This window comes from Desmodus rotundus, chromosome 11 (genome assembly GCF_022682495.2).
Source record: "Desmodus rotundus isolate HL8 chromosome 11, HLdesRot8A.1, whole genome shotgun sequence".
Lineage (NCBI taxonomy): Eukaryota > Metazoa > Chordata > Mammalia > Chiroptera > Phyllostomidae > Desmodus > Desmodus rotundus.
In genome coordinates this window covers 59,791,886-59,817,256 of record NC_071397.1, presented here as the reverse complement: position 1 = coordinate 59,817,256, position 25,371 = coordinate 59,791,886, and the positions used below count along the sequence as shown (strand labels likewise).

The 25,371-nt window shown below is 44.0% G+C and overlaps 1 protein-coding gene across 1 annotated transcript in view; it reads right to left on the bottom strand.

Moving 5' to 3' along the window:
• CRYBG1 (crystallin beta-gamma domain containing 1) overlaps positions 1 to 25,371 on the bottom strand; it is a 177,718-nt gene that overhangs the window by 2,201 nt on the left and 150,146 nt on the right. Inside the window, exons 9-21 of the mRNA XM_053913580.2 lie at positions 22,449 to 22,575; positions 19,113 to 19,148; positions 18,280 to 18,434; positions 17,510 to 17,636; positions 17,276 to 17,421; positions 13,309 to 13,435; positions 13,074 to 13,106; positions 12,049 to 12,161; positions 10,412 to 10,541; positions 6,305 to 6,444; positions 4,970 to 5,093; positions 4,381 to 4,539; positions 2,690 to 2,852 (exon numbers count right to left, since the gene is read on the bottom strand). Coding sequence (XP_053769555.1) covers positions 2,690 to 2,852; positions 4,381 to 4,539; positions 4,970 to 5,093; positions 6,305 to 6,444; positions 10,412 to 10,541; positions 12,049 to 12,161; positions 13,074 to 13,106; positions 13,309 to 13,435; positions 17,276 to 17,421; positions 17,510 to 17,636; positions 18,280 to 18,434; positions 19,113 to 19,148; positions 22,449 to 22,575 — 1,580 coding nt within the window. The remainder of the gene's footprint in view (positions 1 to 2,689; positions 2,853 to 4,380; positions 4,540 to 4,969; positions 5,094 to 6,304; positions 6,445 to 10,411; positions 10,542 to 12,048; positions 12,162 to 13,073; positions 13,107 to 13,308; positions 13,436 to 17,275; positions 17,422 to 17,509; positions 17,637 to 18,279; positions 18,435 to 19,112; positions 19,149 to 22,448; positions 22,576 to 25,371) is intronic.

Here is a 25,371-nt window from a genome sequence, read left to right as displayed (position 1 = left end):
CTTTCACCAGAGTGTTTGTAAGGGTAGTTTCCAAGGGTGCCTAGTAGATCCTTCAGATACTGTAGCCTTAAAAACAGACTCAAGGCTTTCCTTCAATGGAGAAGCATTAACAAAAGGGTCATCCGAATATTTTTGCCAGTGTGGAACAAACATCCTTTCATAGGGATACTTTTTTGTTTTTTAATTTTAATCCACCCTCCTCTGCCCAGGATATGTTTACTGATGAGAGAGACACGATTGGCTGCCCCCCCATACACACTCCAACTGGGGATTGAACCTACAACCTCGGTATGTGCCTTGACTGGGAATCCAACCCATGAACTTTTGGTATATGGTACAGTGCTCCAACCAACTGAGCCACCCTGCCAGGGCAAACACCTTATCCTTTTCTAGCATAAGCCTCTGCACCAAAGACTCCATCAAAATAAAAGTCTGTTCATCTGGATTCAGGGTAAGTGTGACTGGTATTGAAATCGTACTGCAGTCTCAAGCTAAGAAGAATTAAATGTCATTCTCTTTTTACAAAGTATCCAAAAGATCTGCTAGCTTACACCACAGATCTTGGTAGGTGGGGAAGGGAATCATCTCTTTTCCAGCAGTCCTCTTGTCGTCGATAATCTAGAGTCTCTCCACAGCTGGGTGTAGGACAGACTGCAAGGGCAATGTTCCCCGGGTCTTGTTTGTGTAAGTTTGCAGTGGAAAAGGAAGTTACTACCGCCTGTAAACCCCTCTGTGTCCACCGAGAAACACACACTCCACAGAGGTTTCAGGAGGTGTTATTTATCTTAAGGTCACAATGTCTTTTTCATTCTTCAAGATTATAGTACATATTTTAATTTACTTATTGTGTATATTACAACTTAATTCTAATTAGAATCATGAAGACTAGAGAATTATTGAGAAATAATCTGATTAATTCTTCTGCCCTTGGGGAGAATTGAAGTCATCCCAGACATCTGATGTTTTTAAAGTGAGCACGCATAGTTTCCTATTAAGTGCACCAAAGAGAGGGGTGCAGTTTTATTTCCTCTGCAGTGTGGGGTATGCAGCCCTCCTCGCTCCTGTCCACAAGATGGCACCATTCTCCCTCATCCTGAGAGAGATTTAAATCCATTTAACCAGTTTAACAAGCCATTACATCAGCTACCATACTAGATATACTGAGAGAGTTCACTTTACTCAAGAGGCATTTGGCTAATTTCAGCGCATCTTAGGAAGGGACTTTGGGACTTTAATCCCTAAATTCTACAGTACTTGTCAGAGTCAAACTTTGATGAGAACAAGAAGAAAGGTCTGGTTCAGAAACTCTTGTCCAGTTTGAGCCTCAGGCTGATCATCTGCAGGCTCTCTACAAAGGGCAGATCTTTTACCTAATGGAATGTGAAGGAGGTGTATTATACTCATTTTCCAAACTGTTACATACTGCTTAGTTGGTGCTCCCTAAGTGAAGCACTCTCCCTTTGCCTCATAAACTGAGTTTGCCTCTGAGCCCCTTTCCAGCTTCTCAGGTTCTCTGTGAATTCTTATCCCATCCTTACGTGGGCGGGCCACTCGATCCACCTGGAGCTCACCCACAGTGACGGCCCCTTGTGCTCCCCAGGCAGTCACCAAAGCACCTGATTGAAATGTTCAGGCTTATTCTCTGATATGCAGAAAAGATATTTTAAAACCAAGTAGCAGCTGTTTCTTTACCCCTATATCAATGTTTAATGACAGCTTTGGCCAGGAGCCCTGATTAAAGTAAAATTAAGCCAACTCCCTAGCAGCTTTTAAAAATGAAGTATGTGATATAGTAAGGCTACATCATAACCATTTCACTAAATTTATAAACACAATCATGTTGGCTTTCCTCGTAGGAAACAAAGTCTCCATTAATAATTTAAAGCAGAATTACCCCATGTGACATGAATAAAACACATGTCTTCATTTGCTTGTCTATAGTAACAACAGTTAAGTGTATCCCCATGTCTCTGTTAGAAAGTTTTGCTTTGTTTTATGTTGTTTTTAAATTATCAGTGGGACTCCTAGCAGTAAGGGGAACTTGTTAGAAATGCAGATTCTTGGGCCATGCCCCAGATTTACTGTATCTCAAACTCTGAGGGTGGGGCCTAGCTGTCTGTATTACCCCAAGTCCTCTAGGTGATTCTCCTGCAGATGAAGTTTGGGAAATACTGTCCTACATTTATTTGTTCTTCTCAAGCACCATCAGTTTGCTGTGGATGTGCAGCGAGCACGTGATCAGCTGGAGTCCTCTCAGCTGTGTTGTGTAATTCCTCTTAGGTCTTGGATCTTTTCAGTAAAGGTCACGGGCGCAGACATGAGAATCAGGGACCATACTAAGTACGATCACCGCCTTTTCACTTGTGGTTTTTAGGCTCATACTGATACAAAAAAATAAAAGGTCTGAAGACCCCCCATGTCCAGATTTCTCCTCAGCACTTATGGCCAAATGGATTAACCCCTGTGAGCCTCATTTTGGGGGCTGCAGAATGGGACAGGAAGGAGGGGAAGGAAGGGATCACGTAGGCCTCTCGAGGCTGCTGCGAGGACCAGGTGAGAACGCAAAGTGTGTGGCACAGCGGCCAACACACAGCAAGGGGTCTCCTACTACTCACGGTAGACGCTCACATTTCAGAAGTAAAGACTAGGTTTTCAGTTAAATAAAGAAAATAAAGGAGGGGGTCCTTACCTTTGACATCTAAAACTAAATTTGGCTTCAGCTTGCTGTAGACCCTGCCATCTGACTTCATGCTCCAGAACTGGCTGTCGGCGTTCTGGTCGAGCGCCAGGCCCAGCTTGGAGCCCGCCGTGACGAGGCTCCCCACGATCGTCAGGCAGCAGTCTTCTGCTATCTGTTGGTGCGAAGGACACGACCTTCAAGTACCCCTGTGGCCCGCTCCCCGTTACCCTAATTTGTGAAGTCATCCGAGAGAGCCTAGCTTCCTTTACCCAGCACGAGGCATTTCAGCTTTCAGCCGGGGTAACCAGACCAGACAACACGTACTTATGCCCTTCCGTTCCGATGACGTGATTGATGGAAAGTTCTCTATGCTTGTCCACTGTAAGAGACTTCTGCCTTTTCTGAGACTCCGCCTTACTAGTAAGAGGAGCCTAAGAACATCCAAACTGCCAATCAGGATACTTTTCCCTCCCAGAAATGACTGACTGTAAGGCCGGGTCTGTTGCTAAATCTCCCTGACACGACCACCTCTGCCTGGCCGGACCTTTCTAGAATACAGCTGCATCTCTAATTTCGAAGGCTGCTATAGCACTAATGTGGCTAAAAGGACATTTTGTCATTTTAAGACTTGAAAGTCCATTGATTAATTTCTCTTGTCTTTCCTTCATGAGAAATGTCAAGTTTTCTAGAAAGGCATGCTATCCAGCAATAAAGGACATACAGAGGCAGTAAAATGTGTTTGCATGCAAAAACTTTATGGGCCCTCTGAAGTGAACCTGCCATTTATATATAAGCGATGCACGGCAGGCGTGCGCGCACAGGACCTAACGCATGGCCGAGGGAGGGCCAGTGAAAGTGTGTGCAACAGTGAGCTGAAGGCCGCGGTAACCCAGGACACTTCCTTTTCTCACTGGCCTGTTGAATTCAGAGTTGTTAAAAACATCACTGAAATACTCGTTAGAAATAATTCATAAAAGGCTCCATTTTCTTGAATTGTTTAAGATCACTGAGAGGCAGAAATTGGCTTCTTTACGCTTCTCTCTTACAGCCCTTGCTGTTTTCTCTGTGCAAGTCTAAAGCAGGTCTGCTTCCGGGAAGGGCCACATGGCCTCGGGCACAACAGACCCATGAACAGCAGGCCTCTCCCAGGCTCCGTGCCTTCTGCTGACTCATGGGACACCACGTGTAGGGAAAAACCCGGAGCAAACAGTCGAGCCCATAAAATCCAGAAGTTAAACTGAGTATCTACAACAGAACGTTTGAGGTCCTCTCATAAAATCTTACCGCACTCAGTCCTTAAACGTGTGTTATGGCAGGAGCGATGCGAGCGGGAGGGGGGCACTTTCCATTTGGACTGTGGCCTCCTCACCCTTCATTCCAGTGAGAGGTCCTCCAAAGTGGAAGCCAACCAAGGGCGATTCGTGCTGATAATGTTGGGGCTCATCGTAAATTTCCACACCTAGTACACATTACTAAATAATTTTCTATTACTATATAAAAATCAAGTATAGATATAAATATTCTGTCTTGGATCAGTGTTAGTTTTACCTCTCATTTTATGTTAATAGACTGGTTCTATAAGAGCTAAGAAGTATTTTTATGAAAAACCTAATTTATTTCTGAAAGTGCTCCAGGAATCGTGAAGTAGCATCAGCTTGAAAGATGCAGTCACAGACCTTTGTCTAACCCTAAAAGCTCACCCTGCATTTGATGCATCCTTCTTGATAAATCCAAATCTGATCATCAGCACCAACATCCTCCATGACCTGTATTCTGAGAAGCTTCAGATCCTCTAAGTTTCCGTTGGTTGACATGAATAACCCTGTTGCTTTGTTTCGAAGTCGGAAGTAAATTCGTTTCTAGAAGACAGAAACCCCAGCAATGACCATATGCAAGCTGTGCTGTTAGAAGCACTGAACAGGCATCGGGAGCAGGGGCAGAATCCAGGGCGAGGGGGGGTTGGGGATAGTTACTGTGTCCTCGAGCCCCACCAGCTTTAGGAAGATTTTGACGAAATGTGAAACAAGTGCCTGGGGCAGGGAGCCTGCCTGCGGACAGCCCGGTCTTGGGACGTGCCAGGCTTTGATGTCAGGCATGATGGCATTTCTGGAAGCAGTCACAACCTGCTAGCACTCTCCAGAAACAGCCCAAACTCAGAAATTCAGGGAGGTGGTGAAGGGAGAGGCAAATTTCAAACTTAAAATTGAAATCAAAATGTTGAAATACATTTACCAAAAAAAAAAAAATTCAGACAAGAATCTGTTCGAAGCACGGAGAAGAAAAAAATACCTGATTAAAAGGTCGCAGGGAACCTATTTGGCGACAGCCACTGAATTCATACCAGTTAGGTACTTCTGCTGGTGACAGTAGGAACTGCCGACCCCTGTAACTGGCATATTCATAAGTAACCCATCTGTAAAAAAAGTGGATAACCAGAAGTAAGCGGCACTATGCATTGGACAGGGGGCCCCAGTTATCCTTTCAGAATGACTCCAAGTTTTAGACTGAGCTTAATACTTCAAATATACATGGGGTGGGGGGGCTGCCTTTTTTTTCTAAAACGCTTAGAGCGCCTGATTCTTGGTACATATTTATGCCAAAAAGATCTGTTCTCGAAGAGAAACAGGTTAAGTTTTTCCTCTATGAAGGCAATGGAGTGGAGGCAACAGTTAGTGGGGCATGCCCAGTACTCCTGTGAGCTTTTCACACGTTGCCAGTTGTTGAGATGGGTCTTTATTTAAATAGTTAATGTTTGTAAAGTTCCTAGTGTGTGGCATGGGGTAAGTACTATTATAAGGGTTAGCTAAGTAAAAACAACTCAAATTTTTGTTTAAAATGAGAGTAATGTTCCTCAATCCAGAAAACTGCTAAAGGTACTTCGGGTCTCCCAGAGATGCCACGCAGGAGGAAGTATGAACCCCACGCATGAGGGCATGCCTGCGACCAGCAGCCTCCCTCCGGCTGGCGTGTTACAGCAGGGAAGACTGTTCCTGACTTTTAATCCTGGAACTCTAAAATTAAAACCTGCTGAAAAAAATCACCAATAATTCTAGCATCCAAATAATCATTCGATGTATACAGCTAGATGATAGGTATTGTTTTTAAGTGAAAGAAAAATACTGTCTTAAAAACATTTATTACATCGATAGTCCTTATTTGTTTTTACATCTTACTTAATTTCACAATTATTCCAAGTTGAGAAAAATCTCCCCATATTGACCTTTAATCGTTGGGCACAGCATCTGCTAGTCACTCTTGGTTAAAGGAAAATCCCAACCCTTACTCCAAAATCAAAGGGCTTGGTCTTTCAAAGGGAAAAGAAAAAGGAGCTCGATAAGTTTACAGAGCACCACTGTGCCGATCAGTCCCCTTGGAACTTTGAGAGGTGTCAAAGCCACAGTCCTCGCCCTAATAAAGGAAAAGTCTGGAGGGAGATGCGGAAGGCACCTCACACAGGGCCTTTCCCAATGAGAAAAGTGCACTGTGAAGGTGCATAATTATTAACTCTTACAGACGGGGGTTTGTATGCCGCTTTGTTTAAGGTGATGCAGGAGAGAAAGAAGGATGATCCAACTTAATTCTTAAAGTCAGTTCTTTTATGGAATAGACAAGTAGGAAACTCACATGCCACCTAGCACCTGAATGGAGCGGATCTGCGTGTTGAATCCTAGGGATCGGAGGTTAACTGTTTCTGCGCCAAGTTCAATCTTTTTTCCTTTGAAATCTTCTCGTTCGAAAAGAATAATGGTTGGCTCAGAGAATTCCTGTTTGGGAACAAAAATAATGTTCTGTGACTCATCTTTGATAGCACTGCAGTTTGAACTTAGGCGAAAATCATCTTGTCACGAGGACAGAACATGAGACCCAGCCAGACAGGCCGGGCCTGCCATCAGCTCCCTTCCCAGGAAGTCCGGCTGTTGGTTCATTCCAAAGCCACAGGGAGGAAGGCAGGAGGGGCCAAAGGTTTCCCTACTGCACAGAAAGGCAGCTAAGTGTACGTAGTGTTATGAGGGGTGGGGATATCCCAGGCACACAGGATGTACCTATGCCTGGAATACCAGCACGTCTAATGGATCTCTTGTTGGTCCTGCCATTTTTTGTTGGGATACGGAGGGGCTGGGACCGGAGAGCTGTGGACATAGACGGCAAGGGTCAGAGGGCCACCGCAGTCTTTGGGGCCGAGTGTTCAATCATCAGTGGGCAGTGCTTCTGCGCACTGATGCTCCCAAACCTTCCTGGAGGAGTATTGTTAGGAGGAGAGAAAAATACAGGATGTTCAATCTGTCATTTATTTTCAAATTACGGACAAGATGACCCTAGACTAAGCGCTAATGATAACAATCCTAAAATCATAAATGATACATCAAAAATTCCCTACCTGCTTAAAGTTTTGTGGCAAGGGTGTAGGGCTTACTGCTTCCTCTGTGTGAATGTCCCCTGACGTGTAGATTCTGTTGACCAGTAAACAGAGCAGATGAGTGTGTAGAGGTGGTTTGTGTGGTATCTGCAAACTACTGAATCTGACCACTTTGTTCCACGTTTCACGGCTGCTACTTTCACGTCTCCAGAAAGGTCAACATTGTCATCTTTTGAACAGGCGGGAAAGGATGCAATAAAGCCAACTCATATAGATTCCTTCTGCCTTTAAAACTAAAATCGACAACAACAAACCCTAAAATCAACTACGTATGTTTAAAGCTTTTTATGAGAGATCAGCCACCAAAAACTATTTCCAAAACTACCCACTCAGACGAACACCACCTCGCAGTTTTGTTCTAATGACTGTTGCTTCGACCGCATCGAAGTCAAAGATTTCTGCCCTAGAAGGGGCACTGTGTCTGGATCAGCCATGCATGGCAGACCGGGAGAAGTCTTTGATGGCAGATCTCCAAAACAACAGAATATTAGTTTTAAAACTATAAGGAATTTCTGCAAATCAACAACAACAGATACAAGAAACTAGAAAATAAAGAGCTGAGCAGAGAGCATCGACAGGCAATTCACTGAACAGAAAACCCAAATGACTAACAAGTATAGGAGATACCAACCTCTCTAACAGTGAGACACAAATTAACAATGAAATAATCCTTTCTACCCAATTCCCTCGAAAGTTAGAAAGTCAGAATACGCAGTAGTGGCAGTGAGGTGGAAAACAAAGCCACAGGCACTGCCAGCAAGAATCTGAAGTGGCAGAGTTTGGCAGCACTTGGTGAAGCTGCACATTCATGCCCATATCCCAGCAAATCCACCCGTTACTATGCTTGCCCAAGAGACTCCCGCGCAGGCCTGCAGGGACACAGGGCGCGAATGAAGTAGAACATGTGACGGAATTCTTGCACCAGTTAGAATCAATAAACGAAACGTACATACAGCACAATGGACAGCTCTTAAAATTTTTTAATATAAGTATGAATTTGTGTTTATAATGCAGTGAGAACTGTAGCATAATACTGTACATAAATCAAAAGCCTATATACAGATTTTTTTAAAACATACATTTTATAAGGATATCCAAGCTGTATCCCACACATTAGAATTGGTGTCTGTAAAGGGGAGAGGAATGGAAATAGGGATCAGGTATGAAATGGAAAAAAAGGAGAGGGGCCGTGAACTAACCCCATGGTGGCTGTGCGCCATGACCGAGTCACAACGGCACCTGAGGCCCTGGCCGGTGTGGCTCAGTTGGAGCCTCATCCCATACACTGAAAGGCTGCAGGGTCAATTCCTGGTCAGGGCACATACTTAGGTTGTAGGTTTGATCCCCAGTCAGGGTGCATATGGGAGGCAATGGATGTCTCTCTTTCTCTCCCTCTCTCTAGAATCAGTTAAAATATCCGTGGGTGCATATTATTAAAAACTGCACCCAGAGCCTAAGAAAACAGCAAACATAAACAATTTATATGTTGAAGAGCTAAAAAGAGACCAAAAAGTTACAGGATGGAAAGTTCTGAGTTCCAGCCAAGATGGAGGCATAGGTAGAAATACTTCACTTCCTTGCACAACCAAAAGAAGGATAACAACCAATCTAAAATCAATAAATAACCAGAAGTGCCAGAAAATCAAGCTACATGGAACTCCAACAACCAAGGTGTTAAAGAAACATTCACCTAGACCAGTAGGAGGGCAGGAGGGGTGAAAATGGGCAGCTGAGCAGAGAGGATGCCTGGCAAGGCAGCGGACCACGTGGACGATGCAGGGCTGGCTGAATGGGGAAATAAAGACTTAAAGTTAGCTGTAAACTACTGCAAGGGCTGCCATGGTGGGAGAAACTCCCAGTCTCACACAAGAGAGTTCATTGGAAAGTGGGGCTAGAACAGAGCAAGCGAGCACATTGTTCCCTCTCTGACCCCCCACAGACAGCGCCACAACACAGCAAAGAGGGTTGCCCCGCCCTGGTGAATACCTAAGGCCCTGCCCCCTTACAACTTAACAGGTCAAAGAAATATGGCCCAGATGAAAGAACAGATCAAAACTCCAGAAAAAGAGCTAAGCGACAAGAAGATAGGCTATCAGATGCACAGTTCAAAACCCTGGTAATCAGGATGCTCACAAAACTGATCGAGCTCAGTCACAAAATGAAGGAACAAATGAAGGCTACCCAAAGTGAAATAAAGGAAAATACACAGGGAGCCAACAGTGATGGGAAGGAAACCGGGACTCCAATCAATGATTTGGAACAAAAGGAAGAAATAAACATCCAACTGGAACAGAATGAAGAAACAAGAATTCAATGAGGAGAGGCTTAGGGAAATCTAGGATAACTTTAAACACTCTAACATCAGAATTATAGGGGTACCAGAAGGAGAAAAGGAAGAGCAAGAAGTTGAAAACTTATTTGAACAAATAATGAAGGAAAACTTCCCCAATCTGGAGAAAGAAATAGACTTCCAGGAAGTCCACGGAGCCCAGAGAGTCCCAAAGATACTGGACTCAAAGAGGAACACACCAAGGCACATCATCATTAAAGAGAGAATCTTAAAGCAGCAAGAGGAAAGGAGAGCGTTACCTACAAAGGAGTTCCCATAAGGCTATCAGCTGATTTCTCAAATGAAGCCTTGAAGGCAAGAAGGGGCTGGAAAGAAGTATTCAAAGTCATAAAAGGCAAGGACCAGCTTCCCAGATAAGGTCAAGTTAAAGGAGTTCATCATTACCAAGCACTTATTATATGAAATGTTAAAGGGACTCATCTAAGAAACAGAAGATCAGAAATATGAACAGTAAAATGACAACAAACTCACAACTATCAACAACTGAACCTAAAAATAATGAAAACAAAAACTAAGCAAACAACTAGAACTGGAACAACCACAGAAATGGAGATCACATGGAGGGTTATTAGCAGGGAAAGGGAGGGGGAGGGGAAGGATGGGGGGAAGGTACAGGGAATAAGAAGCATAAATGGTAGGTACAAAATAGACAGGGGGAGGTTGGGAATAGTGTAGGAAACAGAAGTCAAAGAACTTATATGTGTGACACATGAACTAAGGGCCGGGGGGGGGTGGATGCTGGAGGGCTGGGGAGTGCAGGGCAGAGAGGGGATAAAGGGGGGAAAATTGGGAAAACTATAATAGCCTAACCAATAAAATATATTTTAAAAACAAAGTTCTACTGCAACTATTTTTTCTGCCTCCAACTTTAGGTTCGAGTAGGTCCACCTGCCGGTTTCTTTCTCTGACCATCAGCTCTGAGCCAGGCATCTCCATGGTTCTATATTCACACGTACATACTTACAACATCTATAAAACGAAGACACTTCACAGTTGTTCCAGGCAAACATCCCATTGCAGAGAGACACGGATACTGGCCTTCTTCCAGCACATACTGGTTACCAGAGAAATTTTCTCCATCATATGCAACCCAGCTACAGTAGGAAAAACCACATACACATGAACAGTGTGCAATTTGAGTATTTCTGTTCAAGAAGTCTGATTGTTAGAGGTGCCCTTCTATAAAATAAACAATGCTTGTAGCTAACAGTATTCTTTCTTCAAAAATATCTGGACATATTTTCTACATTCAATTGTGTAGCAAACAATTACTCGTAAGTCAGTTGTTAGCTTTGCATTTGGGAAATGAAACCTCTTTCCATGAAAGGATTTGTGCATTTACCTCCCCACCTTCTGGACTTCTTGCTTTGCTCGTGGGCACCATGTCCTCCCAGCCAGTGTAAGGTTGTCAAGCCCTGGAGCCCTCTCTGAATAATCCTTCAACCCTCACGGCTAGTCTGTCTCCTGGGTCTGCCGATTTCCTCCCAAACTTTCCCTCACATTCCTTTATCCTCATTTCCTGCACCTCTGCCCTAAATCAGAAGTCAAATACCTTCACGACTTTAGTCACTTAGCCTCTCAGGGCTTCAGCACTATTGATAAAACGTTGATTTACCATGCTTGCCTAGAAGAGTTGGGTTTCTTTAAAACTCCAAAAAATGCTTATGGAGGACTGATTGTGTGTCAGATATTTTTCCATTGGTGGGGATAGAACAGGAGCCAAAACAAAGTCCCTGCTATTGTGAGGTTTACACTCTAAGTGAGCTGAGAAAGACAACAAGTGAACAAAAAATATGTGTCTGATGGTAGTGGATGAGGCAGGGGAGGTGATAACGAGGAGCCTGGACTGAGGTGGAGGTGTGCATTTACAAACAGTGAAGCTTTCCTGTAAATCTGCATTTGAATGCAAGGCCCGTATTCTGTGCTTTGTCATGCTAAGTGATAAGACTGTGCAGTTTAGACCATAAAGAACTACATGAATAATGGCACTATTACTATTATTATCATTGGATTGAATTCCTCATTGCCTCTGGTACAGGTTGCTCCAAGGGTTTCCTGGCCAAGTTCTCCCTGACTTTGGGCTCTCCCCTCTCTACAGCTTTTGTAAAACCACTGTTTTCAGGACAGCACTCAGGGCTGGCTGCCTTTCCCGTGTGTTTCCTGTGGCATCCATCTGAACTCCCGTGCTCGGGGCTCTCTCCCCTCTTCCCGATCAGCACACACACCAACTCCACTGCAGCCACGTGCTCGCCTGTGGAGCAGAATGTCTATCCTACTGCTCTCTACCTGGAAAAAACCGACCTTGGGACGTGCCTTAGAGATATTCAGAGTCCCTTCATGGACAATGGGATAGGCCTAGCGAGTAGAGAACCTGGTCCCAATCCCACGAGATGATCTTTAACTTCTCCAACCCACACTGATGGCCTTGTCTGATGCCCAGCACTCAGCTGCTGCAAAGTACATTGTAGTACTTCCAGGGTCTCGTATTCCTTGGTGGCTTCATATAGGACCAAGTGCCTGAAGGTATCACTAAAAGCTTGCTGATGTGTGAATTCTATCCCCCCCACTGATTAGGCTGTGCCAGTCCACTGTTTTTCTTACCTGCCTCCCAGAACTCTGCAAGACTTGGTAGTAAATGAATCATCAATTTGACCTGTTGTTTCTTCAAAACTTTGACTCTGACCTTGAAACTGTGGTTCTGAAAACAAGTGAATCTTTGAAAAAGTAAACAGAAATACATAAAATTATTTTGCAAACTCATCAACACCATCAGCATTTGAAATGATGCCCGAAACATGACCAGTTAACTCTTACCACAGTAAATTGATACAAATTTTATAAATCCTTTCATTTTCTATTTCTCCATCAATGATCAGCTAGAAATCCTTGGGCTGCGCCACTCACGGTGGTTTAATTTAATTCACAGGCATCAAAGGACAAGCCAACAGCAGAGGCAGCGTTCTGTGGAGCGGCCTGCCCTGATGCGCGGTGAGGCATTTTAAAGCTTTACTGCGGCCAGCGTAATGGCTCGGCAGTTCTAACACTTACAAGAAACTGTATTTTGGAAGCAGTACAGTTCCCCTCCCTCTCAATCGAAGATACTTGCTGACGTATTAGAATCTTGTGTGTGCCAGTAAAAGGAGGCTAGAGTGGGGTTTGTGCCTCTGTAATTATGGCTGTCTGAACACTTCCATTAAACAGTCCAAGTAACAAATGTAACAGTTCAGTTGATGGAGAGGGGCAGCATTCAAAGGCTTGAGTGAGAGACCATACAAAATTCTTGTCTAATGCAGATACAGCAAATATGAAAATTTGTTTTATTGTGTATCATAACTGTGTGTGGTGTTAGAAATATTAATTTTAGTGTATTCATGTAAACTGATTCAATATAATGAGATAAAATTCAACATTATATAATGAGAACATTTTATAAGAAGTATTTAGATACAGGTCAATGCTATTGAACATTAAGAAATTTAAATCTAATTTAAAAATACAGTTATGCTTTCAGGCATAAAAATGGGTATAATAACAAAATGTCCCAAATGTCTAAAGTTTTACTGAAAGTTCAGCTTTTTAATGGATTGCCCCTAATTATACAAAATAGGATTTTTTTTTTAAGTTACCTGATTTCGTCTCCTTGGGCCCGTGAAAGCATCCTAAGAAGTTTTGAAGGGAAGAGAGAAGAAAATGAGTAGAGCAGACACCTTAAGAAACATTTCTCTTCCAGCCTAGCAATTACTGTTAAAAAATAGTATCAGCATGCCTTCTATAGTGTTAGGTGTTACATGAACCAGAAGCACACATTAAGGAATCCAGAATTCAGTTCAACATTTTCATACAAAAACATAAACTCCTTACCAAACATATGGGCTGAACAGAAGAGATTTTACAATTTTTTCCTCCCCAGTCCTCAAAACTGGTGTAAATGCCTTTATCCAGTATGTACTGCTCTCCTGTGAAGTCAGGGTTTTCATAGGCTACCCACCTGAGGAAACAAAAGAAAACAAAAACTCTGATTTGTTAGGGTTCCTAGTTTACATATACAATAAAGCTATCACACACCTTTGGGTAACTGTGTATCATACAGAAACCTTCATTTGTTTTACTAATCGGCAACCTTAATAATTTTCCTGATTCTCCATTAATCTTTTAGGGACAGAGAGGCTGTCTGGAAGGTTTGACTCTTTACGTGGACCTTTTGGTGTTCTCGCTTATCCGATCCTGTACCTTGAGAAAGCTCCAATGGGGATGTGTCTGTATTTCTTTCTAATTCTATTCTAAGGGAACAACTTGGACTTCCAAGAAGTAGCAGTCAAAGTTCTTTTAATAGGCAAGTGAGACTTCTTTTTGTTATCAACATTAAAATTTTTTCCCCAGAAATGTACAGGGTGTGGCAAAAGTAGGCGTACAATTGTGAGTATTTTTTTTAAATTATTTTATTGTTGTTCAATTACAGTTGTCTGCATTTTCTCCCCACCCCAGCCAAACCCACCTTCCTCCCCTGCTTCCACCCTCCCCCTTGGTTTTGTCCATGTGTCCTTTATAGTAGTTCCTGAGTTGTGAGTATTGAAACACAGAGGTTATCCTCGTCTTATTATTTACTGTAACATTTTCCATACAAACAACTGTAAACTACTTTTGCCCCACCCTGTATTACAGGAAGCTATGTCTCTATTGCTCAACAAACCACACTGGGAAAAAAAGTTGACAAATATTTTAAAATAAAAATACAGCTTATTTTTTGTAACTAAAATTTTGTTTTAAACAGGATTTCCAACATGACACAGCTATGTAATAAGCAAAATTGAACAAATGCTCAGAAATACCAAATCCAAGTATCTTTGGAATGTTGTCCTTTATCTTTTAAGTGCTCTACACTCAGAGAGGGACATCAACAAAACCAACTTACTGGATGCTATTTCCTACCCAAAGATAAAGTCTTTGAGAGGAAGAAAGTTTTTCAGTTCTGTTATATTCAAGTGTCTCCTCTTCAGTCAATTCACAGCTCAAAGGAATAATACCTATATGCTTGTACACATACTAAGAACTTTCCAGATGCCTTCACATCTATTATCCCATTAATGATGGGCTCTAGGGATGTACTGGTTTTTCCATTTTACAAAAGGGAGAACACAAAGACACAGAAAAGTTAATTCATTGATTCATTCAATACACAATGACTGGCCATTTACCACGTGCTAGGAACCAGACTGGCACCAGACGTGCAAAGATGAAAAAGACAGAATCCTCGCCCTCAGAACAGTTGAGTAACAAGCATCGCATGGAACTATGTGATGGTGTTTGTGCTGCCTGGGAAGTGAGCTGCCCGAGGTGACACAGTCACTGAGTGGCCAGGGGTGATCGAGCCCAGCACCGAGTCTCCTGAGGCTCGCCGGGTTCTCTCTGCTTCATGACCCCCTAGAAAGTTTCCTTTCAAGCTACACTTCACACAGTCCACACACTTCATAATTAGACCAGATTACGATTTGACTAAAGGTCTTGACTTAAACAAAAACCCACAGAACAAGACTCCAAAAAAGGTTTTTTTTTCCTGAGTTTGAGCTCCATACTAAGAACAAACCAAACTAAAATGCTTTGTTACCAGGAAGAATAAAGTCATTAAAATAATTTTTCTTTGACACTATTAAAAAGGAACAAGTTCGCATTCCTCCCTCAATCTTGGCACAGGCTCCGCCTTCCTGTCCCACAGGGCTCGGCTCCAGGGCTGGCTCCCAAGTCTTCCCTGAGTTCGAACTGGGAATCAGTCTGCCTGCTGTGGATTCCCAAAGCACTTAATCCCTATGTCTTTTGTAGCAATAATTATGTTTTATATAAATACTGTAACTTCTTTGAGGACATAATATAATGCTGTGCACATAATAGACCTCAATAAATATTTGTCAAATGACCGGTGAAATACGAGGAAGCAGTTGGCCCTGGCAAATACAGAAAGAGGCCCTTCCACAACCACAAAATTGAAAAGGAAGTGGCATACGTACGCATACTCCCGTTAACTTCCCCCAAACCCAAACTCAACTGCTACAACCAGAAAAAAGCCTGCGCCAGGAAATGCTACTAGAAATGACTAAAAATAGAAGAAACATGTAAAAGCAACGTTATTTAAAGGCAAGTGACTTCAAAGAAACGAGGGCTGGGTGAGCAAGAAAGATGGGCTCCCAGTACCGCCATGCTACCGCTCGGTCAGCATCATCCACATAAATGCCCCAGGGAAATTCTGCCCCGCCTCCTGTGCTTCCTCTTCCAGGGTGCAGGGCTGGGCTCCCACTACCTGAACCAGCACACCTGGGAGCATCAAAATGCACAAGTGTTTGCCCACACAGGCCTAGTCACTGTATGTTCCTAGTAAATAGTTAACTTTAAAGGCAATCTGAAATTCACAGATGACTTCTGCCATCCCAGTCCTTTTATCCGCCGCAGACTCTAAAATGGTAGCGCTCAAGAACAGGACCCTGTGGAAAGCACTTCCTGTTAACGCTGGAAGGCCCACAAGTCCCTGATTCATTCTGCCAAGGTGGGCCACATGCAACAACTACACCGGAACTGGGTGAACGTGACTGACAGGTCAGGCACACCGTGTTGTAGACACATCTCGAATATCCAGGGCACGTGTGGAAGGCCCGTGAAATACAAAAGCATTGAGGTTAGAATGATTCAAATGGCCTGTGTCAATACTCCTGGCATAAAAAACCTAACATCAGGCACTTTCAACAGAATCAAGGTCAGATGATTCATATAATACTGTTGTTCTTAATATAACTGACATCAGCCTGGATCGTAGGAATAATTGTATAACTCCTTTTAACAGACATTTATGGACTTATTTTTGTGTGTGTGGCTATCCAGTACTTGTGCCCATTCTTTCTGATGTTCCTTGAGAACGGCTCACCCCGACCACATTTAGGCTCCTACGGGACTGAACCTACATCTCAGCTGCAGCGACAACCATGTAACACAGCCATGGCCAGCTCCCTGGCTGGTGTGACTGATTCGGGCAGGTACACATGACTCAAGCCCACAGAATCAGAGTCACACCTGGAACTCTTGTGGGAACGAGAAGCTCCTCTCACTGGACGTAGTGAGGTGGGAGAACCGAGGCCGGACAACACGCCACAGGCCAGCAGGGGGAAAGGGCCTGCATAATGTGAAGCCAATGTAGAAAAAGCCTGGGCAGGGACAGAGAAGACAGAGACCACGTTCTGAGGACAGAGTCTGAGCCCCAGTAGCCAGCCACGACTGAAGCAAAATCTTCTCCAGGACATTCCAGTTATGTAGGCCAATAAATTCCGTTTCTGTCACTTGCATCCCGAAGAGACTCGACTAATCATCTTTCAGTAAAAATGTAGCTTAACATTAATAACGCATTCAATTGCTAACTCCAGTTACACTGAGACAGCTGTTTTTATGTCAAAAGAATAGTGAAGAAATACAGTGGGGCAGGTGTAGGTAGGGCCACAGGAAAATGGAATGGGACTCGGTCCCATCCTCAGGTTTCTCGTGTTAAATCACTGTCCTTATTTCATTGCCGTCATAAGACAGTCGAGATCTCCCCACACAGAATGACAAGGGAAGTAGATCTGTAGATTTCGATCATAAACCCCCAAAGCCTACTCCAAAGTTACATGACACATGAAAAAAAAGATTACATGAGAAAGATTTTAAAAAGCAGTTATGAAAATATTGTGGCAATTGGTATTAAATGACTGATTTAATGTTCAGTTTAATTCTCTATGTCAGAGAAGGTGTAAGTTTGACACAACCCAAGGTAAAATGCAGGTTTAAACCCCGATTGGATTACTTCACTTACACTCCACTCAGTACATTAATAGACTGTGTCTTCACTCCGTATCCGGTCTCCTTTAAATTGGCAACAATTCCTAATACGTCAATACTGGAACCTTTGGATCCGAAGTTTTTTTCACTGTACATTATCATGTGAGCATTGGAAAAATCCTATTGGGAAAAAAAATCAAAATTCGAAGGCTAGCCACTTACTATCCCAAAACACCAAGTATTAGCCATTAGCTTCTCTTTAACTTACACCTAATATAGGTCGTAAGGACTGGAGTTCCTCGCTGTAGCCTCCCCAGTCTTTCCAGTCCTTGTATTCTCCTTCTTCAAGCAAATACTGATGGCCGGTAAATCCGGGCTTTTCATAGGCAACCCAACTGCAAGAGAAAAGACATGAGGGAGTAGTAGTTCTCAGGAGAGTTAAAATGTTCCCAGTGTACCTATCAGTTTCATCAACAAATACAAATAGTTATAAAGCTAGACATGGACTCCTGCATTAAGACTATTGGAATTTTTCTCTAAAAGTTAAGAGACTAGGCCCCAAGGCCTAGAGGGGGGCCCCAGGCAGCAGAATGGCCCCAAGGAAACACTCTAAGAAACACGCATCTATGTTCTATAAAGGAGGACAGGGGAGTGTGAGAGTGTGTGTGTGTGTGTGTGTGTAAGAAGAACTGACTCCAAAGGACACTAGCAAATAAAACTGGATAAACTTTCTTCAAACAGTTTTCAAAACATGTACTTTTGGCTATTTACAAGACCACTTGGAAGTGAATCATAAAAAATAAAAAGCAAGGACCAAAATGTTAATAAACAAGATTGCAGATCTGATCAATCTGGATGGGCTAATATATCAGCCTGACTGACCCCAGACCAGCCTCTCGCACGGCTGACAAATCCAGGTCGCAACTGGCTGAGAAGAATGTGCTTGAAATTCTCTGCCGTGCGAGTACAATCTGGAATGTTCCTGGGATGGGGTGGGGGAGGGGAAGGCGCAATCCCGACAGGCCAGCCGGTACTCACATGCCTCGCAGGACCTTCACAGATCCCACCGACGCCAGTGGCACGCGCTCGTCAGCCATCTCTTCTGTTTCACTCCCTTCTGTGATAAAACTGCACATTTCCATTTCTAATTCCATAGATTTTCCCTCAAAGAAAGGCTTTTCATAAATAACTACCTGTAATAGAAATGAGATATATCAGTAATTTCTAAGGAGCTAAACATCTCCATAGCCAAGTGTTAAACCAGTCATTTTAAAAGCACTGTCCTGGAACACACATTAAAACATTCTCATCATGGTTTTGAAAATTAACAGTCTTACAATTTTAAAAATCAGAATTCTTTTTCCTGATATGGTAGAGCCCAAAGCTCAGGTGCAAAAGACAGTTTATAAATAACTGGTTTTTGTTTCAACATCTAGAACTGATATTTAGAATTTTGCTTAGGCCAAACTACAGAACCGGAAGGTTCCAAGTCGTTCTAAAAACGGAAAAACTGCCGATCGGACTCAGTTGTAGATGTGGGAAGCAGAAAGAGCATTCGTGGAGTAGGCAGAACTCGTCCTGGAAGTTCTTTCCCGGCTGACTGGCGAGCTGCAACAGGCCCTGCCGTTAGCAAACACAACTACAAGTGGCAGACGTGATCCGACAGTGAGCCTGAGAGCCAGGGCTGCGTGTGCTCTAGGTGACGCCCAGTGCCCTGCGCATCGTCTTCCGGTGGAAGACGGCATGTGCAAGTTGGAACAACTCCCTTTGGCTGCAATTTTGTGCCATGGAGGCTGAACTATAAAAACCACACAAGCATTCTCTTCATGGAGATGGAGTGGGAATAAAATTTAAAATATATATAACTTTACCTTTGGATCTGCAGGGAATTCAACTTTACGGCCACCCTGAAAAGAGAATAACACAGTAAGAAAAATGGCTTGTCATTGATACATTACCTTTTTATAGTAACGTGGCAGCTTAGGGTAAGCCGTCGACCCGCACAGTGAGATTACATTCGGTGTGCTTAAATCTATGCTGAGACTGTTCTAAAATTGCTGACAGAGCAGACGAGGACACGAGAAAGACAGTCTAGAGCAGAGTCGCACAGAAGCGGCGTATAAGCTGCGTCTACATGTTAGCTGTGTCTCTGAACCCAGTAAGTTTTAGCTGTTGTTGTTTTTGAATTTAACTTTATTATTTTTTTTCCATCACTGTTTGTGCCCCCTATACCCTCTTCCATCTCCCCCCACCCCTACCCCAGCAGTCACTACACTGCTGTCCATGAGTTCTCTTTTTCCCCTCCTTTGCTCAATCCCTCCATCCCCCAACCCTCTCCGCCCCTCCCCTTAGCTGTCATCCTGCTCTCCATCTATGAGTCTGTCTCTATTTTGCTTGGTAGTTCAGTTTGTTTATTAGATTCCACATATGAGTGAAATCACATTTTTTTAACTGAGCAAATTTCTTTTTAAAAAAAAGGAGTATGTCTCACTTCTCTTAAAAAGTAGTCCTAAGATCTGACATCTCTGGACGCAGATTCTCCCAGGCAGCAACCTTCACCTCCCACACTTACTAATCCTACCCCGAGCTCATCCTGCAGCCCAGACACAGGCTCGGGTCTGCCTGTCTCCACCCTCCTGCAGTTCAACTCCCAGCCAGGCTCCCTCGTATCTCTTTGCTTCCTGGCCCCGGAGGCATTTGATTTTGCAACCCATGGCTTACAAATCTGTTGAAGTTCACCCAAGTTCACAATGGGATCTGGAGGACTCTTGAAATTAAACTGTTAGGTAAAATGTGAAACATCCCAAAGGAAGGATCTATTGGGCTTGTTATGCTTTTATGATAAAAACTTTCTTTTAATTCCTCAAAACTCACTAAAAATAAAGCATATAAAAGGTATTACTTAGGAATATTAAACAGGGTAAGAGGCCAGAAGAATATTTTTCACCAACATATTTAGCAGCTTTTTGAAAAGCACAGCAAAAGATGCTTAAATGGACTGTAATTAGAAAGGAATGTGGCTGATTTTGTCAACAAACCAAGTAAGAGCTTTCAAAACTAATACAATTCAAATGCCATAAACTTCACAGTTTTGTAAATTATCATTAAAAACTGCCTTCTAAACCAGGGGGGATTCTCTGATACAGTCACAAAACTAACAAAACTTTGTTCTTGGAAAGTAGATGTAGTTTTAGAAAAAAGCCCAAAGTCACGTGCAGTAAATACCAGCAAACATGCAGGAGAGTAAGCCACAAGCTTTGGGGGAAGGGTAAAGTTAAGATAAAAAGTTATCTTCCTGAATTTCTAATGTATTTCAAACTGACTCAGAAGACAACCGCAAAGTGGAATTTCAGAAACATTTGGAAGGAGAACCTCCCTTGTGCCTTACGTGCTTGGGGAGGGCCTACGGCGCTGCAGCACGCACTCTGCTCCACAGGGGACCAGACGGTTGCAGCCGGCATCCTCCAGAGGCTCAGAGTCCGCACAAGAACCAGACAGAGAACAAGGCGCAACACAGGGGTAGGGCAGAGGACGCAGGGGGTCCTTTCTAAGGCACATGCTTGGGAAGACAACATTCACTTAGACGTCCAGCCCCAGTGCCCCCAGAGCTGCCACCCAGCCCAGCCTCTTGTCCCTACGACTGGGCTGGTCCACAGCAGGCCCTGCATTTTCCCAGCCCCGCCTGGCTTGTGCAGTGCATTCTGTGACAGACATCTCCATTTAAAATCGCCCATCTAAGGCCCTGGCCGGTGGCTCAGTTAGGTGGAGCATTGTCCCATACACCAAAGGGTTGCAGCTTCAATCCCTGTGCAGGGGCAACCAATCAATTGTGGGGAACCGTTCCAAGCGTGGGAAATGTGGCTCAGCCCCCACTCGGAAAAGCCAGCGGGGAGCGAGGTTGGCGGGCAGGATCCATGTCCATGGATAAGTTCTCCAGTGGGAAATCAGGCCTGCCTTGTACCCAGACTGCTAAGAGACTTGCTCTTGCTAAAACTCCCTCACCCTGAATTGAGGAAGCAAACGTTTACTGAGTATTTTTATCTTTACAGAATCTGGGCTAGACCCTCCAGGTATGGGACAAAGCCGTTTAGACCATTTCTCCTTTTACATTGCAAATATCCTCCTTTGATGTATTCAGCGACACCCTCTCCTGGGTCTGCAAAGATAACCACCCAAAACAAACCTTTGCATAGTAAAGGAGGACCTTCTTTGATGGTAAGGGCCTGAAAAACCTATAATAAAGGCTGGTCAAGGCAAGGCTCTGGGCGCTCCCCCCTTGAGGGAGTGGCCCAGGCGATCAGAGGCACTCTCCTCTTGAGAGAGTGGCAGCACCGTCCCTTTTCCCCCACAGGACCTCTGTAGTCTGTGTGTATGTGTATTGGAATACTGCAACCACAACAGCAGATCTTGCGGGTGAGATCTGCCTCAATCAATGTTTCTCACATCGATGTTTCTTTCTGCCTCTCTCCCTCCTCTCTCTAAAATCTAAAAACATACACCAAGTGAGGATTAAAAAATAAATAAATTAAAAAAAAATAGCCCTGGCAGGTGAGGCTCAGTTGGTTGGAGCATCGTCTTGTGAACCAAAAGGTCGTGGGTTCCATGCCCTGCTGGTGGGTTCGGTCACCAGTCAGGGGCATAGGAGGAAATGGATCGATGTCTCAATCGATGTCTCTCTCTCTCTCCTCCTTCTCCCTCCCTCCCTTCCTTCCCCTCTCTCTAAAATCAGTAAGTGTGTCCTCAGGTGAGGATACAAAAAATAAAAAGTAAAATAAAATCACCCATTTAAGACCCAACTTGATTTATCCTCCTAAGTACACCTACTCTGTCACATCTCCCACAAGCTGGACTTTATCTGACCTTCTCCTCATTTCTCATAACGCTTTAACTGTTCACTTTCTCTACTCCCTAAACCTGCCACGGGCTTCATTAAGCTCTGTGCTCTGTGGGGCCCTGCGTGGCTGGGAATGCCCTGCAGGTAAAGGACGTGGGCCTCAGGTAAAGGACGTGGGCCTCCCACATTTTCCCACCTGTAGCATCTAGCAAGCTATCCTTTCTATTAGTTCTGTCTAGCAGTAAGTTCTGTCTAATACACATTTGTTTATAAAAGTCTACTTTATTGCTTCTGAGTCACATCCTGTGAATTATTGATGTCAGGCTGGCAAAAAAAAATCACTGACTCCAAGAACAGTTAATTTCACTTTTACCATTTTCAGAGGCCGCATGGATCCAATGAACGCGATGTCCGTGTTCCAGAAGGACAAGTCAGGGTATTCACCAGGTTCCAGGATAAAGGGGACACCCTGAAATCCAGGCTCTTCATAAACCAGCCATCTAAGCATGAAGGAGGGAAGAAACAGACAATTCGTCGTTATTTCAGTGGTACACAGGACCCACTGATGAGCACGGAAAAGAATAGGAGAGGATGTGGACGGAGCTGGAGATGTACAGTTATACTCAGAGCAGTGTTAGACATGAGGCGGGATAAACCCTTGTATGTGCCTCTTCTTAAGTCTTTGCTTGTCCCTGTGGCTGCTTTTGTCCACTTATTTTAATGTATATCGTGAATTGCTTCAAAGTGTAAACATTGCTGTTACTCCCAAGTGATAAAAGCACAGCTGACCCTTGAGCAGCTGCAGTTACTGTGTGTCTGTAGAGAGGCCCTGGCTGGGAAATCTCAGGCTGTTTTAAAAGGCCACATCTCATTTGTAACCAAAGAATAGATGCCGCACTTACTCATTTGTCACATTGTCAAACATGAACAACAGCTGACATCCACCTGGAGCTGAATAAGGAACCCCGCACAGAATTTCCTCTAACCCTCACAACAATGCTATGAGGGTGGAACACTGTTGCCCCCATTTTACAGACAGGTCAAGTTAACTGCCCAGGGCCACACAGCTGTAAACACCAGAAGCAGGGCTGATCCCGCTGACTCCAGACCCAGGGTCCTAGTCACTTTCGGAGGGCAGTGTTTCTCATTCCAGGGAGCACACGCAATCTCCCCTGTCCACAATGACTCAGCATCGCCACTGAGAGCTTGACCGTGCACAGCACAGTGCTGTCCTCGCGGGCTCTGAGGGTCTGTAAGGCTACTTACTCCCAGTATGCAAAGCTTTGTGAGCTCTTGGATTTTTATGGCTTTTCCACACCACACTCTTTTATTAGGAGTGTCAGCTGTCACTTCTCCTGTGTCGGGGAACCAGCAGCTTTCCCCTCCCTCCCCCAATGTGCTAGAAACCAGGAAACCAGGAAATCATGTCTGTTAGAACTGTTTCTAAAGACAGGACAAAGTCTTACCAGTTTTCTGCTTCCTGGGAGGGTTCTGGGAAGGTAAGGTAGCTGGAGAAGTGATTTTTATATGAGGGCTATTACATCCCTCTTCATAAACGAATCCAGAATTCTCAGTGATCACTTCCGCTCTCCAATTCTTTGTGGGTCTCGCCAGTGTCCCGGCTGGGACTCTCTACCGTGTTCCCCAGAATACTAGGCCAGAAGGGTGATGCTGCAAATGAAGCTGCTCACCAGCAAATGGGTCTGATTCTCCTCCCTCTTTGCTTTTCTCTTGCTCCCAATTTTTGCCCAAAGGCCCTTCTTTTTGGTGATAGTTTTTGTTAAGAATTCCCCCAGGATAAATCAGTAAGCTCTTTAGACTCACTAATTATACAGGGATTTATAAAATCCTACTGAAAACTCGTCCACACACACCAACTTGAGAGGCTGGGCGCGGTGTGTGGGTGGGGGATCAAAACATATCCAGGGTTGGAAGTCAGGGTAACCCTTACAGTGGGAGCCAGGGGACAACCAGAAGGAGGTGTGTGAGAGGGCTCTGGGGTCCTGGTTATGCTCTCTTTCTTGATGTGGGTGATGGTTACACTTTGAAAATTCACTCAGCTTATACACTTATGGTGTACAAATGTTACATACACTTCAATAAAAAAATCAACCTACGGGGAAAAAGAGGCTTATCTTATAATGCCACTGTCACACCATGAACCACACGAAAACAGAAGCTAAGGAGTGGGGTTCTGTAAACCTGCTTGACATTCAAGCATGACAGCTAAGGGCGCATCACGTTAGAATCAGCGCCCTCACAGGCACACCGCACACTTCTCGCCCTAGGTGAACAATGGCCGTTCCGTCATCAGTGGTGCCAGCAGGCTAACAAGCCCAGGGCCTCGGAGTCTGATTCCTCACAGTGAATGGGCTGTTTTTCATAACCACAACGATGGCTCATACACAAGGAACTCTGAGGTTTTGAGATGATGCTGACCCAAGTACCAGCTCATTATGTCTTTCCTTTTATAGTTTGAGTTCAGAGGGGATTTATTCACCCCATACTACTCATTTCACCGCCCTGGAAGCATGTGACTCAGCCACCTAACACTGACAGAAGCAAATCACTCTGGGTGAAGGGGGATGTGCTCGCAAACAACACAAACTGATACACTTGGAGCGTCTGCTGTCCTGAGACCACTCCTCGGAGAGCGCGCGCAGAGGGCCTCCTGGGAACCACAGTTCTGAATGTCGGAGGGACTGTGGAATTTGAAAACTCATTTACAGAGTGTGATTCATTTTTCCTAAATTCTACTCCAACAAGAGAGTGATTCATCTTTCCTAAATTCTCTTCCAACAAGATGCATTATTCATGAGGCCCTGGGGGTGGGGAAACTATCTTCGGGCGGTGACACTCCATTTCTAAAGGTGATCTTTCATTGTCCCATGTACTTAGGTAGTGAGCTTTGCCTATATTATGAACATGCAGTACAACTATAAAGTATGGGTCTCTTAAAAAAGCCCTAACAAATGTATGCATGCAAATAAATATTGTTGAAGTAATAACAATGTCCATCCATACATTTATTTTTTCTATTGTGGTTCAAGTACAGTTGTCTCCATTTTCCTGCCACCACTGTGCCCTGCCCCACCCATCCCCACCTCACCCACTCCTACATCTCACCCTCAATCCTATCTCCCTTTGGCCTGGTCCTTGGGTTGTTTGTACATGTTCCTTGACAACCCTTCCTCTTCATCTGCTTTTTTAAAATAAGTGTAAGAAGTTACTGCTTTAGAAATGCCGTTTAAGTCACAGGAGAAAAACTTGTCTTATCTTGTTCACTTGCTCTTAAA